Source organism: Lontra canadensis, unplaced genomic scaffold (assembly GCF_010015895.1).
Source record: "Lontra canadensis isolate GAN:19392208 unplaced genomic scaffold, GSC_riverotter_1.0 scaffold7, whole genome shotgun sequence".
Lineage (NCBI taxonomy): Eukaryota > Metazoa > Chordata > Mammalia > Carnivora > Mustelidae > Lontra > Lontra canadensis.
The window spans coordinates 32,446,207-32,458,181 of NW_022631001.1; the positions used below are offsets into that span (position 1 = coordinate 32,446,207).

The 11,975-nt window shown below is 38.9% G+C and overlaps 1 protein-coding gene across 6 annotated transcripts in view; it reads right to left on the reverse strand.

The window, feature by feature from the left end:
* DENND5A (DENN domain containing 5A) overlaps positions 1 to 11,975 on the reverse strand; it is a 99,271-nt gene that overhangs the window by 44,574 nt on the left and 42,722 nt on the right. For all 6 annotated transcript variants that reach the window (XR_004382158.1, XM_032853436.1, XM_032853438.1 and 3 more), the window contains one exon: positions 6,631 to 6,818. Coding sequence is in view for 5 of the 6 variants with exons in the window: in XM_032853436.1 (XP_032709327.1) it covers positions 6,631 to 6,818 (188 nt within the window). In the remaining variant the exon portion in view is untranslated. The remainder of the gene's footprint in view (positions 1 to 6,630; positions 6,819 to 11,975) is intronic.

Sequence of the window (11,975 nt, forward strand, 5' to 3'; positions counted from 1 at the left end):
ACCTACACATTCCCAACCCCAGGTAACCACGATCCAGAATTCTCTATTTATTATCTTTTTGCCCTTTGTTAGACAATTTATCACATATAAATGCCTTTAAATGTCAGCTTGTTTTTTAAATTTATGAAAGGATTACTATTCCATAAGCAGTGTTGTGTTACTACTTTTCTTCACTTAACATAAGGTTACTAATATTCAGCCCTTTTCTTATATGTAGCTATATGATATTCATTTGCACGCTTGTATAATATTCCACTGTGTGGATAGAGCACAATTTAATCAATTTTCCCATTAAAGGGCAGTAAGTTCTTTCCTATTTACTGCTTTGACATTTTTACATGGTTTCTGGGACATGTGTGCAAGATCTTCTCCTGGGTGTATCCTACGAGTGGAACTGCTATATTGTAAGCTCAGCAAATGTCCAACTTTATAAGATAATGCCCAGCTGTGTCCAAAGTGGTTATAACAATTTATATTTTTACCAGCAGTTTACTGATCAAAATCCTACCAAAACTCAGTATCATCAGATTTCTTAATTTTGTCACTGAAATAGGTACATTTAATTTATACTTCTCTGGTTGCTAGTGAAAAAATGTGCATTTTTCTGTGCAATATTTGTTCATGTCTGTAGCCCATTTTTCTAAGGGGTGGCTTATCATCTTACTGGTTTGTACAATTTTTTTTACAAATTCTTGATGCTAATTCTTCGTAGGTTATACGTGTTATATATCTTCTAGGTTTTATCATCTTTTCATTTTAAGATGTCTTTCTCTTAATTTAAAAAAATCATATTTATACTCTGGTTTTTCTTTAGACCACATAAATGTTCCACCTTTTACTAAAAAAAAAATCAAATTTATCTCTTTTATTTTAGGGATAGTGCTTTCTGTATCTTGTTTACGAAGTCCCTACCCAAAGGTCAGAATGTACTTAATATTATCTTTAGAAGATTTAAACTTTTGCTCTTGATGCTTATAACTTTTTAATCCATCTCAAGTTGATTTTGTTATGCTGGAAGGTAGGGATCTTTTTACTTTTTTCCCTTTTGAACAATTTTTCCAGCTGCATTATTATTAAACAGTCCCACCTTTGGGATGGTACCTCTATTGTATAACAAATTGCTGATCCACTGATCCTTTTATTTTCCCCTGTACCAATAAGTCTTTCAATCTATAAGAAGAGGTGGGAGGATGACATTAAATCTACTTAAATATAACTATTCCCCAAACTTTCAATCTATTAAAACTGCACATTTTAACATGTCCATGCATGCATTCATTCAACAAACATTTGCATAAACTATCCCACCTACCATTCCACAATCAAAGAAGAGAACTTTCCCATATCTAAGATACAAAGATTAGAAGAATAGCTTTAAAATTTGCTACTTTCTGGATCCAAAGGGGCACCTGTACCTCAATGTTTACAGCAGCAATGTCCACAAGAGCCAAACTATGGGAAAAGCCCAAATGTCCACTGACAGATGAATGGATAAAGAAGATGTGGTAACACACAGACACACACACACACACACACAGACACACACACACTGGAATACTACTCAGCCATCAAAAAAAAATCTTGGGATGCCTGGGTGGCTCAGTTGGTTGGGCGGCTGCCTTCAGCTCAGGCATGATCCTGGGGTCCTGGGATTGAGTCCTGCATCGGGCTCCTCGCTTGGCGGGGAGCCTGCTTCTCCCTCTGCCTGCTCTGCCTATTGTTCCCCCGGCTTGTGTGCTTGCTCGCTCTCTCTCTCTGTTAAATTAATAAATAAAATCTTTTAAAGAAAAATGAAATCTTGCCATTTGCAACAACGTGGATGGAACTAGAGGATATTAGGCTAAGAGAGATACGTCCATCAGAGAAATATAATTATCATATGATCTCAGTCATGTGGAATATAAGACAAAAAACAGAGGATATAGGAGAAGGGAGGGAAAAATAAAACAAGATGAAATCAGAGAGGAAAACAAACCACAAGTGACTCTTAATCATAGGAAAAAACTGACGGGAGGCGGGTAGTGGGATGGGGTGCTGGGCGATGGACATTAAGGAGGGCATATGATGTAATGAGCACTAGGTGTTCTATAAGACTGATGAATCACTGACCTCTACCTCTGAAACCAATAACATATGTTAATTAACTCAATTTAAAATTTTTTTAAGTGAAAAAAATTAACTTTCTGGAGTTCTTCCACTGAATAACAAGTTTAATCCTTGACTAGAAAAAAGGCCAATAAATGTTTAACACCTAAAAATAGACTTTTTGTTTGTCCCTTTAAGATTTTAAAATTAGGGGCACCTGGGTGGCTCAGTGAGTTAAAGCCTATGCCTTCAGGTCAGGTCATGGTCTCGGGGTCCTGGGATCGAGCCCCGCCTCGGACTCTCTGTTCCTCAGGGAGCCTGCTTCCTCCCTGCACCCACCCCACCCTCCCCCACCCACCGCCTGCTTCTCTGCTTACTTGTGATCTCTCGCTCTCTGTCAAATAAATAAATAAAATCTTTAAAAAAAAAAGATTTTAAAATTAAAAATGCTTTCATATCAAACCATTAAAAAAGATACTAAAGACAACTAAATCTAGTCATGAAGATCACCTGCCTTATAAGACCTGTCACAGAACAAAGCTCTGTGACCCACCAAAGGTACACAATGCAATCATTTATCCCACTGGTTCTCCTCTCTTTGTAGAAAAAAAGCAGTCTGTCCAGCTGGAAACACAGAGGCATCTAAAAATAACTGCAACCCTCAATAATGCTTGTTTGGCTTTTCTGCCACTGATGTGAGACAAATATAGAATGTCGTAAAGAATTTTATGAACTCCAAATGCTATGTCCACATACTGTTGATATACTCCTGGTGAGAGGTAGCTAGAGGACAGAATGCAGCTCAGGCACACTTCAGAGATGGGCTAGATTAAGACAGGAGCCTTGGATACCATTAGCCATTTTTTGTAGAGTTGGATTCAAGGAGGTAGGGATGAGAAGGCAAAGTGAAATAGGAGGTCATTCAAATACTAAGCTCATACAATAGCCTCACACTATTTTCTCCCACACATTGAGAATTCTGGCAAACAGAAGCAATTTAAAAGCCTACCTCAAACTCCTCATGCAACCCTTTCCTCAGCTAAGAGGCCAACTCCTGCAAAACAGCCTGGGGGACAAAAAATAGCCTAGAGGAGGCACTGAAACCACAAGATCATTTTTCCTCATTTTACCTCCTGCCTTGCTGGAAGAGGCCATGGGAAGACTTAGCTACTCTGGGGTAGTAACTACATGGACCCCCAAAATCCCAGAAAGTCTTCCAAGTCTTTTCCTGCAGGAAGTTAAAATGCCCCTTCCCGGTCCTGAGTTCATAATACCAGTCACAGCCAGCGTCATCCCTAGTCTATCTCCATGTTATTCCCAGAAGGGGAGCTCAATACATACATTACCTGGAAAAGCTATTGAAGGAGTATCTTGAGAAAGGAGAAAAAAACAGTAGGAAAGAAAGACCCAAGATAGGAAGAAGTAACACCCTCTTCTTTACTCTAATATCCTCTGCCTGTTTTCCTTGACATAGCTATGGACAAACTGCCTCCTTCCTGGACCCACACAATGAAACCCAAAAGAGAAGTGCAGGACAGAGAATGCCTCACAAAGGCAGCTCGGCACCCTCCCTTGTTCAGGCACAGCTGAGCTCATGGGTTGGTATAAAAAGGAACAAAGGGCTTTTTCACCGTCTTCTGATGCCCTAAGATGGGTCGGCAACTGATGAATTCGGATTCAGGGATCTAAGAAATGTACAGTCTTCATCCCTCTGGAGAAAGTCCCTTTTTCTAAATCAACCTTGCCCCATTACCATGATGATGCACCTTTGCACAGGCCCAGGTGAATTCTCCCAGTTCTGCCTCAAACCTCCTTCTAGCAGTGTAAAGATACCACAGGATGTCCACCAAAAGGTTAAAAGCAGTTATCCCTGGGTGTAAAATCTGAAGTCATTTTTACTTTTGTGCACTTTTAGAATTTTTTACTAGAAACATATATCACTTATGGGCGCCTGGCTGATGGGTAGAGCATGTGACTCCTGAGCTCAGAGTTGTAAGCTTGAGTCCCATGTTGGGTGTAGAGATTACTTAAAAATAAAACCTTAAAAAAATTTATACACACACACACACACACACATAATTTGTGAGACCTCCCAAAGTTGTCTTTTTGAGATATTATTAGTCTTCTTTCATTATGCATATATTTCAGGGCGCTTTACTCCTTGAGAAAGTTCTCCCCAGTCTAAAGTTCCCAGGAGAAACTCCACAGGCTCAGGTATTCTACAGGTTGTCTGCTAAAAATCCAGGTAAATATCCACCTATGAAATGACCTGCACAAACATGTGCCCTTCAAAAGGACAGTCTGGATGAAGTAGGACCCTGAAACCCTCGAATTGCTAATTAAGTATGCACAGGTATTCCTCAGTAACATTGTCATCTCTCCTTCCCAAGCAGACCACAGCGAGACACAAAGGATGCAGCAATGATGGAGAATACTGCAGAAGTGGAGACCCCAATACCCAGAACAGAGTGAACTTTTGGGTTTCTCAAACAGTCCCACTGAGTCCCCCATTAAGAATACTGCTGGTCTCTTAGCAGCCTCTTCATACACCCACGTACCTGAGGCACCCAAAGAACGATGCTGACGGATCCTACATGGAACAGAACTTGCCCCAAATATGCAGTAAGCAGATGCTAAAGATGAAAATAAAACTGAGAAAACTGGCTTCTTGCCTAGTGACCTACTTATTACACTGGTATGTAGCATGCCTCTTTAGCTCTCCACCTTCAACCATTTTTTGTTGTTATTCTTATTCTGACTTTACAAAATGATAGATTTATTCTGAAGAGGTGTCAATTTAAATATGCATATTTCCATTCTCCAAACTTTGACATGTACTCTTCATGTATATTTATCAGTAAAACAAATATATATAAAAGCCCAATATCCCAACTCAATGATTTTCTCCATCATTCAGATCTTTTCTTCCTTAATTAACCTTGTCCCACTCGAAACAATACAAAGCTCTATAAAATCAAAGCAGCAAAGGGGGTGGAAAAGGAAGAAGCTACAAGGAGGATACTTTGCTTCTAAAACCAAAGGAGACAGGAAAAGTAGAGATCCATCTGACTACAATGTAAATATTACAGGTTTGATCTAATGATGAGGGTTTCATCAAGGACACTGCCAAGACATGCCCAACAACATGAGTGAGGCTCAGATCCAATTCCATGAGACCGTACTCTTTGGAGGCTTCCTTACTAATATTACTTAGTTATGCAAAAATCTCTCTCCATAAACGTTTTGGTAGAGGGAGGAAATAGAGCCACATAACACCAGTGTATGTATACTCCAAAATCTTGTTCCAAGCCTAATGACTGAGAAATTTAGAATATGAAAACCCTTCTCCCAAGTGGTTTCATACCAGCCAAAAAATGACATAAAAAGGTAGACCAGTTCTTTAGGTAATTCTAGAAAAATAAAAAATAATCTTATTTTACGCTTTAAATCTGTTTTAGAATGAAGCAGAAATAAACAAAGAAATACATATTTATGGGGCGCCTGGGTGGCTCAGTGCATTAAAGCCTCTGCGTCATGATCTCAGGGTCCTGTGATAGAGCCCTGCATCAGGCTCTCTGCTCAGCAGGGAGCCTGCTTCCTCCTCTCTCTCTGCCTGCCTCTCTGCCTACTTGTGATCTCTGTCTGTCAAATAAATAAATAAAATCTTAAAAAAAAAAGAAATACATATTTATAATCAATTCTCTCGGTATCTTAACCAATAGGAACGAGGAGCAGACCATCCTCACAGCAAGAGAGGAAAAGCTTCTCTCTCAAGGCCTTCCTTATCTTGAACAAGGGAAGTTTTCAAAGCTGGCTTAGAACCACAAGAATCAGTATGATCAGGTCAACTTTTACAGATAAACCTGGCCTATCAAAGAAACACACTGATTTATTAATACTTGGTCTGAGTAATGAAGTAATAATGAAATTACATTATGTGGGACTCCCTTAAAATAATCGGGGGTAGGAGGTATAAAACTAAAATACAATTTAACATGTATGATAACTACTGAAGCTGTGTGCTGAGAACACAGGAATTCATGATGCTACTCTTTTGCATATATTTCAAGTTTTACAGAATAAAAAGACTTTTCTTTCTTTTTTATTTTTTTAAAGCGGGCTCCATGCCCAGCAAAGAACCCAACATGGGCTTGAACTCAGGACACTGAGATCAAGACCTGAGCTGAGATCAAGAGTCAGAGGCTTAACCAACAGAGCCACCTAAGCACCCCTGAAAAGATTTCCTAATAAATGTCTTGAAAAATATGTAAAAATACTTGAAAAACTACGCATGGAAAAGGCAATTCACAATAGTGTAAACACAGAGATTACAATGTATATATAGTCGGATAATAAAGATGACAAATGACACAAACTAAGCTAAATGTTCGTTGCTTTTACATTTTTTCCTGGAAAGTTATTTGTGTTCCTCAGAATAAAAGAAAAACTTTGTGACACCACCCTGGGCTCATCCCAAAGCCATTCTCTCTCTCATCCTAGAATGGGGCCAGGGGCACCAGCAACCAAGCTCTACATTCCTCTCACCTCCTGAGGCAGCTCCAGCTTTGACCGGTCATCCAGGCCATTGGAATGCAAGCCCATCAGGTATGGAACAGGAGCATCTAAGAAATGAAGGAGAGAAGCCGGGAGAATAGGGACATAGACATGCTGCCACTGGAAAGGAAACATGAGAGCTGTAATGGTCTCCGCCACAGTCATCAGTCTCTGGTAATCTAGGTTAAAAACAAAACAAAACACATACAAATCAGTCAAAAACAAAGCACTTGCTTACCAAATAGTAAGTTAAAACCTTCAACACAATTTCACATTTAGAAAGGATCAGGATAAACTTCAGCAAGGGTATGCTCAAAGTGTGGTTCTCTTATGGGTATCAGAAAGATAACCCTGAGACCTCAGTGATCACAAGCTGAAATACACCCACACATAACAGGTTCCTGCTAATAATAAAATTTAATATGGAAATACAGTAGAAATCCTAAATGGCACCTTGCTTCAAATACTAAATCAGAAGGTTAAGTAGATTCTCTTAAGTCGAAAGGGATTGGGGAACTGCAACAAAAACAAAAAAAAGGAACAGTGGCCTGGGTCTTCACTCAGCATAGAAGTTCTTTTACCACTCACATATGTCTGCATTCTATAAGGAACTAATGTGAGCTCTGCCTTCAAGACCAAGACCAAAGAACCACAAAGCATGCAGAAGCTGGTTTTCTACACTAGCCAAGTCTGCCCTCCACCTGGAACTTTTCCTGAATAGGAATAGCACAAATGTGTTATTTTAATACTTCAATAAAAAGCTTCCTGAGAATTTGAAAGACTCAGAAGATTGACTTTCATGCCTCAAAACTCTTATTTTAGGTCAGAGATCTTAGTTTGGCAGGGAAGGCTTTGAGTTCAAAGTTTTGCTTTCCTTTAGAACACAATTTCTAGACCCATTTTATAAAAAAATAACTAATAAATACATTGGCAAAGCCAATAAAATGGACTGGTTAAAAGTAGAATTTTAAAAATTGCTATTCACAAATGGTATAATGGTTTCTGGCATTTAAAGACAGAGCAGAGGCACATAAATTTTAAAATCATATGAGTAACATCCTCTGGAATGGCTGATTTCAAAGGAGATTTCATAAGGGTTAAAGTGGTTTCATATACTAAAAACCTACCCCATCATTTAAAAAAATAATAGCTTGGTTCATAAAGGAGTTATAAGTAACAAACAGCTTTCCCCAAAATGAGGAAGGTTGAGTAAAAAGCGAGCAACAGCTGGTATGTATCAACTAAGTAAAGTTTAGCAAAGTATCCCATATTTGCTCACTACTCACACTTTGAAAATTGCCTATCACCTTATTCCTGGCTAAGCAAAGAAGAGCATAATCTGGAAAGAGTTTAACTAATGAGGCAAATATATAGCAATTAATGATTAAAACGTCATCATCTCAAACTTAATTTTAAGGGCACCACAGGAAAATGCCTCATATGCTTCTTGGGGGAAATTAAGACACATAGGTAAATGATACAACCAATTAGTGCCTAAAAGTGAACTGAGATTGATCATCAATTAAAACAAACAAAAAATGGTTTAGCAGAAGGACAAAAGAACATAAGCTTCTCATACTCACTAAAGATCAAAGCAAACTATTAAGAGTTCAAGGAGAGAGTCTCATTTTTCATTGTGCCCACACAAAGCATCGTCATTCCTATATTATAAAGTATTTATGGGGCATTGGGTGGCTCAGTGGGTTAAAGCCTCTGCCTTCAGCTCAGGTCATAATCCCAGGGTCCTGGGATCGAGCCCCGCATTGGGCTCTCTGCTCAGCAGGGAGCCTGCTTCCTCCTCTCTGTCTCTGCCTGCCTCTCTGCCTACTTGTGATCTCTGTCAAATAAATAAATAAAATCTTTAAATATATATATATATTTAGTGAAGATTCGCACCCATCATTAAAGCAACAACAAAAACATTTCCCCAATTACAAAAAAAAGTAACCTTTGAAGTTAAATTAGGTTATATATATATAATTTCAGAAAGAGGATTTAGTCCCACTTGAAAGTAAACAACTAACAAAATTTACAGCATTGAAAGCTCTGCCTTCAGCCTCTTCAGTAAAACCTCAACTCCATGGGCTGTCCATACAACATGGCTTTTTAATCTTTCTGCTGAAATTCTTCTCGATGACATTCCAACGATCTTTTTTTTTTTTTAAGATTTCATGTATTTGATTGGGAGAGAGAGCTGGGGCAGAGTGAGGGGCATGGAGAGGGGCAGACTCCCTGATGAGCAGGGAGCCGGAAGCAGGACTCGGTTCCAGGATCTTGGGTTCATTACCTGAGCTGATGGCAGCCGCTAACTAACTGAGCCACCCAAGCGCCCCTCCAACAATCATTATTAAGAAGAATTCTAATGAGGGGCACCTGGGTGGCTCAGTCAGTTAAGCGGCCCGCTCTTGGTTTCAGCTCATGTCATGATCTCCGGGTCATGAGATCAAGCCCCTTGTGGAGCCTGGGCTCCACTTAGCAGGGATTCTCTCACTCTCCATCTTCCCACTCAAATGTGTGCTCTCTCTCTAAAATAAATAAAAATAAATAAAACCTTTTAAAAAAAGATAAATTCTAATGATTCTCCAGAGGAGACCTCAATTCTTCTATCTACTCAAGAGCAATAATCTCAAGAATCTCAGACATCTTAAGAATTTATTTTAAAATTCAAAATTAAGATGAATCAAAAGAATGCAAAAGTGTACAAGAAAACCTTCAACTGATATTTAAAGCTGAAGGTCTATGTCCCAACACTAGCTCTTAAACATATTTTGAATAAATATTACACTGAAATATCCCATCCCCATCTACACTATGTATATATACCTACACACATACACACACACACACACACACACACACACACACACACATCACTGCTGGATTTAAAGGGGGCAGGGGGAGTGGGCAGGCAGGAGTACCAGAGGCCTTTTCAATCATGAGAAAACCAAAAGATTTTCTCCTTTCTTTGCCCAAAGTCAATAAAGCAGGTATTTTATATGGCTGGCATTCCTGGCATGCCAGCTCAGGGACAGTAAAATTTCACAGAAGGCCAAGAGACAGTTTGAGTAAAGGAGTCCCAAAAATGACTTTGTCATGAGACATCCTGGCACTGGACTACTACTTACAGTACCTAGCTGCAGCGTTTAGAAACATCTATTCCATAATCATAAAACAGGGCATGCTAGAGTCTGAAAGAAAAGGCTTGCTATGCTCCATCAAGGCAAGTTTTCCAATAGCAAAGAAATCTAGTTCTGGGTTTTCCCTACTTTTCTGGATAAATCTAATCTAGTATCTAAAACTCAGCCCACTTATTTCCTAAGAGTGGGTAACCTTATTTACCTCAGTTTGAAATCTCTGAAGAATTCCTTGTGATGCACTTGAAATTATGGGATTCTTAGAAACAAAACACTTTTGGAGGCCAGAGATAATCTCCTCTCTCAAGGCTAAGTCACTTTCCATTTACATGGTTTAATTTTACAGACACTAGAAATTTGGAATTGTAGGGCCTTTCTGGTCTGAGTTGTTGGTTTCTTTTTATATTTTAAATTTTTTTTATATTTTACATTTTTATATTTTGAAAAAGCAACATCCCACCTTGGAGGAGGGCCTAACAAATAATGCCTCAGGGATCCAGTAATCTGTGGTACCCACTAGGATGCTGACCTCCAAGAGCTTTAAGCAACAGCACAAAATCCATTTCTGTACACCAGTACAAATGATAAAATCAGTTTCTCCTTTGCTATTGCCTGTGTCTGTGCTCATTATTCCAAGAAGGTGAAACCAATAAACAGGAAGCAGCCGAAGGTCATGTGCACACAAAGTATTTCAAACAAACAAAATCAACTTGAGACACTAAGGTTCTAGGCAATTATGTTCTCTTAAAGTTCTCATAATTTTAGGGTACCTGGGTAGCTCAGTTGGTTAAGTGTCTTCCTTCAGCTCAGGTCATGATCCTGGGGTCCTGGGATGAAGTCCCCCATCGGGCTCCTTCCCCAGCCAGGGAGCCTACTTCTCCCTCACCGCCCTGCTCATGCTCTGTCTCTCTCCCCCAAATAAATAAATATTTTTTTAAAAGTTCCTATAATGTTTAATGAGCAATTACTTTTAACAAAAGGAGATAATGTAAAACATAGTGGGATTACAACCACTACTCCTGAGTGGCGAGCGAGAGAGGAATGTTTTCATGGCTTGTCTCTGTGCAAAGAAAGATAATAGCTGTGGGACCACTCTACAGATAATTTGTCCCTAAACAAACTACAGGGTCAATTCTACACATTGGAAACTGAATCATGAACTGTCCTTGCATACTCACATTTGTGAAAAAGTGAGAAAGGATGAATAAGGATGTTTCTCAGGTACTCTTTTTTCTTAGGAAACAACCTAATCTCTATGTTCCTTTCTCCAAGATATATTATTAAATGAAAGAAAGTGCAAACAATGATTAGCATATTTCCATTTGTGTTGTTTCTAAAAAGTGTGTATGTTGTATATGCATGATTATGTTTGGAAGGAAACAGTAAACAGTGGTAATCTCCTTGAGGGAGAACTAGAGACCAGAGGTGGAAGTCTTACACTTCACTATAGACCCTTTTGTAATGTGTTAAAATTCCTACCATATGATTGAAAGGTTTTTTTTCCTACATTTTAATATACCATATTTAAAACATATACTTACGGTATATTAAAGTTTAACATTAATACCCTACACATATCATAATGTACATGTATACTTTAAAGAATGTTACAAGTCATACATATGTACTCAACACTTCACATAAAAATAGTTCATGGTTCAAAAATATTTGAGAGGGGGCACTAAAAAAATTAAGAGATTACTTCTGAGAAGTAGGATTCTAGGTGAAAAAGGAAACTTTCAACTTTCTCTGCCTTGTTTGTCCACACATTATTTATTTGTTTTCTAAAAAACTTATCTTTGAGGCACTTGGGTAGCTCAGTCAGTTAAGCGCCCAACTCATGACCTTGGCTCAGGTCATGATATCAGGGTCCTGGGATCAAGCCCCAAGTCAGGGAGTCTGCTTGAGGATTTCTCTCCCTCTCTCTCTCTTTCTCTGCTCCCCTCCCCCCAACAAAAAAAAATTAAATAAATCTTAAAAAAAAAAAAAAAAGGACTGAGTAGGGATGCCTGGGTGGTTCAGTTGGTTAAGCCTTCAACTCTTGATTTGGGCACAGTTCACAATCTCAGATTTGTGAGATGAGCCCATGACAGGCTCCCTACTGGGCGTGGAGGCTGCTTGGGATTCTCCCCTTCACCCTCTGCCTCTCCCCACCAAGCACACATACTCTCTCTCTCTCTCAAAAAAAAAAAAAAAAAAAAA